The sequence below is a fragment of the Cryptotermes secundus genome, unplaced genomic scaffold (genome assembly GCF_002891405.2).
Source record: "Cryptotermes secundus unplaced genomic scaffold, Csec_1.0 scaffold3592, whole genome shotgun sequence".
Classification (NCBI taxonomy): domain Eukaryota; kingdom Metazoa; phylum Arthropoda; class Insecta; order Blattodea; family Kalotermitidae; genus Cryptotermes; species Cryptotermes secundus.
This window is the reverse complement of record NW_019718669.1, coordinates 35611-40835: the sequence shown is the minus strand read 5'-3', so window position 1 is coordinate 40835 and position 5225 is coordinate 35611. Positions and strand designations below refer to the sequence as shown.

The 5225-nt window shown below is 38.8% G+C and overlaps 1 protein-coding gene and 1 long non-coding RNA gene across 2 annotated transcripts in view; one reads left to right on the top strand and one right to left on the bottom strand.

The window, feature by feature from the left end:
• Window positions 1-784: 784 nt before the first annotated feature.
• On the top strand, window positions 785-5165 carry LOC111864070. Its single transcript, XM_023851060.2, has 3 exons — window positions 785-974; window positions 1758-2071; window positions 3358-5165. Exons 2-3 carry the CDS (start codon window positions 1897-1899, stop codon window positions 3984-3986), a joined length of 804 nt encoding a protein of 267 aa, XP_023706828.1. The 5' UTR covers window positions 785-974; window positions 1758-1896; the 3' UTR covers window positions 3987-5165.
• The window catches only part of LOC117282292, a 17701-nt gene continuing 14576 nt past the window's right edge, over window positions 2101-5225 (bottom strand). The window contains exon 3 of the long non-coding RNA XR_004513006.1: window positions 2101-3240. This is a non-coding gene — a long non-coding RNA (uncharacterized LOC117282292). The remainder of the gene's footprint in view (window positions 3241-5225) is intronic.

The following is a 5225-nucleotide window of genomic DNA, read 5'->3' as shown; positions in this document are numbered from 1 at the left end:
AAGGGGGTGGGGGGCAAAATGTAATAGAAATTCACTCAAATCCAAACCAAAGGATATGGGTGAAGTGATATTGAACTTCCTTATGGAGCTGAGCCCTTCTTGAGAACCTGTGAATTGTGCAGCCACTCAAGAATTTTCCTGCCTTTTGTAGAACCCAAAGGTTCATTACTGTGTTCACAAGAGTCCTCCACTGGTCCCTATCCTGAGCCAGATCAGTCAAATCCATACCATACCATCCTATTTCACTAGGATACATTTTAATATTGTCCACCCACCTATGCCGTGGTCTTCCCAGTAGTCTCTCTCCTTATGATTTTCCCACCAATATCCTATATGCATTCCTCGCCTCCCCCATTCTTGCTACATGCCCTGCCAACCTCATCCTCCTGGACTAGTGATATTCTGTGTTCAGTATCACTAGTCGAGGAGGAGAGGTTGGCAGGGCATGTAGCACGAATGGGGGAGGCGAGGAATGCATATCGGATATTGGTGGGAAAGCCAGAAGGAAAGAGATTTTGCAGTACAAGAGATCTGGTTGTAAAAGAATTTACTGCTAGTAGCGAAACAAGCATTGGCAGGGGCAAGGGGGGCACTCAAAATAGTTGGTAAAGTAGCATACCATCTTACCGATTGTGCTCTCGGCCCAGGAGGCCATTTGAAACTTAGTTCCTGTATGATGAACATAGATGGCAGCAGCATTGCACCGAGGTGTCATGGCGGCCATGTTGTAAACCAATAACATTGGATTATCACGGGGCTGTTTTAGACATTTCAGACATGCAATTTTTAGTTGGCCGATAGTCGGGCACCTCGCCGAGAAGCATTGCGTTTAATGGGAGTGCGCACACATAACGATAGTTGTTCCAACAGTCGGCGAGCAGTTGGGCTCTACCTCTGCCCGCCGATCCAACTGTTCGTGATAACTAGGGACCGGATTTTAATGGAAATGCATATTTCCTTCTTGCTACCAGAAAGTATGCTCGTTTAGATATATGTATGAATTACTTCATTTCTTAAATTTTGGACATGGTTTGATGGTGCATATAAATGCATATTTTGCCTGTTTTATGAATAAGCATCATATTTTCGAAGATCTCTGTTTACTCTGCGTCTTTCCTTTTTGAAAAGTTTATCATACATTTTTTAATTTTATGTTCAAATTTTCAATCATGGTCGTGTGTATACAATTTTTATGTTCCGTATTAGAATATGTTGTATATTTGACTTAACATTTCGTCATGATTCATGTTTCTGATGCAATACCCAGGACGGGACTACCCCGATCCCTCTACTCGTAACTTGCCTCATCCGCGTACCATCATATTGGCCGCGAAGAGAATAGTCGGAAGCGTTCACATGTAGCCGCTATCAATGTAATACTATTCAACCGATAAGGGACTTTACTTATTTATTTCTGAAGTCTCCATGAGGTTCGGTACGCTTCTTCATTTGAAGCTGGGGCCATTCACATTAGTGGTGACTAGTCTGTAGTTAAGTTTGTTTAGCTTTCTGTAGTCATGCCGAAAGTGAAAGTAAGTCAGAAAACTAAATTACAGCTGTATCAGTGGGAGTTCGAAGGAGAGATGATAAGCACGGATAACGAAATTCTTTATTGCCGAGCGTGTGAGAAAACAGTTGGTTGTGAAAAACATTTTCAAGTGCTTCAGCATTTGAACACTAATATACACAAAGAGAATATTAAAATTAAATCCACGAAAAGTGCTCCTGTTCAAAAATCATATAAATCCGGTCCCTAGTGATAACGCCGGTGTACATGAGCTGTTATGGGAGTGCGCACACATACAACTGGAAATCGGGCACGATTTGACCTTCAGTCAACAAACTGTATCTTTTCCTGCCTGTCTTCGCGCTCGCTCTAGTTCCTCTAGTTGCAACATGTGGGATCAAAGCATCGAAAAGCTTATAGAAGAAGTGGAGAAAAGGCCAGCTCTTTATTTAAAATCGCATAAAGAATATTCTGATATTAATTATAAGAAGTTGTGGGAAGAGGTGTGTACCGCTTTGATTGAAAACTGGAATGGTTTTACTCCTGAAGAGAAAAAAACTGAAGGTAAATTATCTATACTTTAGGTAGTTATAATCTTCATAAATTACATACAGTGCCGTATATAATACTTTAAGACAATAAAGTTGTGTTAAATGTTTTACTATTTATATATAGTACAATTACTTCTCTTTATTTGAAAAGTTTTCTGTAATATATTACACACAGAATTTTTAGCATGATCAATTTTTATTTCCTTGACAATTGTTACTGAAGTGTAATAAGTGTAATGACTTACATAAGAAGTGATCATACAGTTCTGAAAATTGCTTAAGAAGTAACAAGTTTTGAAATGAACTTACACTTTGCTCCTTGAGGGGAAGTAAAATAAGAAGTGAAATACTCCCTAATATTAATTCCAGATAAATTTCCGCCAACTCCGTAAGGAGGAATACTTTCAAGTGGGCACTCATACACTATATCCATAAAGTGAATACCGTCTTTCTCTCGGATGTAATTATGCAGCACGCAACAGGCTTTTACTACAGAATCACAAAATTCTACTCCAACATCAATGGGGCGATAAAAAATGCGCCATTTACTTACTAAAATGTCGAAAGCACATTCCACCATTCGACGAGCTCTTGTATGCTTATAGTTGAAAACTTTTTTTCTGAATACTCAGATTTATTCTGGGGAACGGTCGTAACACATGTTTGGATAGCCCAAAGGCCTGATCACCGACAACCACAAATGGCATTGGTGTTCCATTAACGTCATTTGGTAGAGGGCTGGCAATCGGAATATTTAATTCTCCATTTTCCAATTTCTTACCCATTCTTACCCATATTAGAGTTTCTGAAAATGGTTGCGTCACTTGATGAAACATCGGAACCAATATCTACAAATATGAATTTCTAATCTGCGTTTACCCAAGCCATTAACACCACTGAAAAAATTTCTTATAATTAAAACATGTGGAGCTGCTGTCACGAGGCCGTTTGATCCTAATATGTTTCCCGCCAATTGCTCCAATAACGTTAGGGAAATTAGTACATTTAAGAAACTGATGTGCCACTTCAATCCATTCCTCTTCTGTCTTGGATTCCATATAGATTGGCTGCAGAACTTGCCACAGATTACCACTAGTTGATCTCACAATGCTTCTGACTGTGGATGGCCCAAGTAAGAACTCAAATGAAAGCACACGGAAACTAACGCCAGTTGCAAAATACCTGAAAAACACATCGATTAGAGATAAACTTTTCCTAATATTGCTTTTCTATTATGGAGAGTTTTCCCTGTTTTTATGTTTTATAGCAATATTTAGTATCTCCGTTTTACTATTCCAGGAGCTATTATCCAGAAACGTTGGAGTAACTTGCGTACATGTTTTAGTAGAGAGCTAAAATCCCAAAAACAAACAAAATCTGGTCAAGGAGCAGTCACACGTCGCAAGTATATTTACTTTGACAGACTACTTTTCCTCATTCCTGACATTGAGCAAAGGAGAACGGAGTCTAATGTCGGCCCTCGAGAAGATGAAACAGAAAATATTTCAGACTGTGATATTGCTGACGAGGGAACACCACGCCATCCCATGTTATCATCATTACCGGCAAAGAAAAGGAGGCTGAAAAAGAATGAAACATATGAGGAACAGCTTCTACAAATATTGAAAGAGAAGACAACTGCAACGTTTGTAGATGAAGATACAAGTTTCGCACTGTCCTTGGTGCCAACATTAAGGTTTTTACCCGAGGCAAATAAATTACAGGCCAGGACTGAAATTTTAATACCTTACAAAAGTTTAAATTTCAGTCTGCTACCAGCATGTTCCATCAAAATCTGCGGGGGAATCCCGTTACTGTGTTTCATTCAGCACCATCTCCATCCATATACCACTCCCGTAACGAGCAGTATCACCCTATTCCTACTCACGTTCATTCAAACCCACGGCCCATCACTTCTCACCAAATGAGCTTTCCTCCTTTCCAGCAGTTTTGTCACTCAAACACTGCATTTCCTCCAAATATGCCACAAGTTAATCAAATAATCAATGATCCTTCATCATCCACAAGCATGCAAAATGAGCCCGCAGTTTCACCTGCTAGTGTTGCTTCCGATCCGTCAATGAGCTCTTTCATCTCTGAATCTACTGTTTCAGATATTTTAGATCTGGACTAATGAATTGTTCTGTTTCTATGTTGCTTAAAGGCTTGTAGAATGAAAACAAACCCAAGTTTAAACGAAAAGTTCTATGAGACTGAATATGTATTACGTACCTTTAGTTTTCTGCCAGTTATTGACTTATTCTCTTCACTTTTAAGTCCAATAATAAATGATATTGCTTCAAGTCAATTAAAAGGAGAAATAAAATAAAAAACGTTTCTTCTATAATCACATTATTATTTACAATTATAGTGCTATAATTAATGTATCCCTATGTCAATTGAAACTAATAAAAATACAATAAAAACAACAATGATGATTATTATAATAATAAAAGTATTCTTATTCCCTTACCTTAGTGTTACAATCAGTCTTTCTTCAGGTGGTACAGCCAATCTCCATCTTGTATTCTTGTACAAGATACGAGGTTTCAGAAGAAGCAACAATTCATCAAAACTATCAACACTCATTCTGCAATAATTGAAAAATTTTGATGGATATTGTCTCAGTTCATGGTACAGTGTGCAAAATTTTCCTTTTAACAGACGTTCGCTATAAATGGGGTGAACCCAATAGTCCCGCTTCCTTTTTTCCTGAATCTTAACAATAATGCACTTACTGCTGCTGTACCATACACATCCATGCTGCGACGGCTGCGACCGCTGCGACTGACTGACTGCTCATTGGCATAGTTGTGGACAACTCGAAATTGCATGTGTGCGCACGTCCCTCAGCAATCGTTGGGCCTGCACGATCGTGCACAACTATCGGCCAACTAAAAATTGCATGTGTGCGCTAGGCCTTAGTTGCAGAGCTTCGCGAAGTTCGCAAAAGATTCGCGGTCACATTATCATTTTATTAGTCACTGTGCAAAAAGACTGTGTATTTTGTAGCAGGCAAAGGTTACTAAAGATGTTTACTGAAGTTGTATTATGAAACCCTGTGACAAAAATCTTTTGTGATCGACGGGTTGGAATTAAGTGCAACTTTCTTCATACGCAATATTTTATGAGTAGGGCCCGGATTTTTATGACCTAAAACTATATAT

Coding starts and splice junctions, on each gene's coding strand:
- LOC111864070 (XM_023851060.2), top strand. CDS start 1,897: ATGTGGGATCAAAGCATCGAAAAGCTTATAGAAGAAGTGGAGAAAAGG. Junction 2,072..3,357: donor TGAAGAGAAAAAAACTGAAG/GTAAATTATCTA, acceptor TTACTATTCCAG/GAGCTATTATCCAGAAACGT.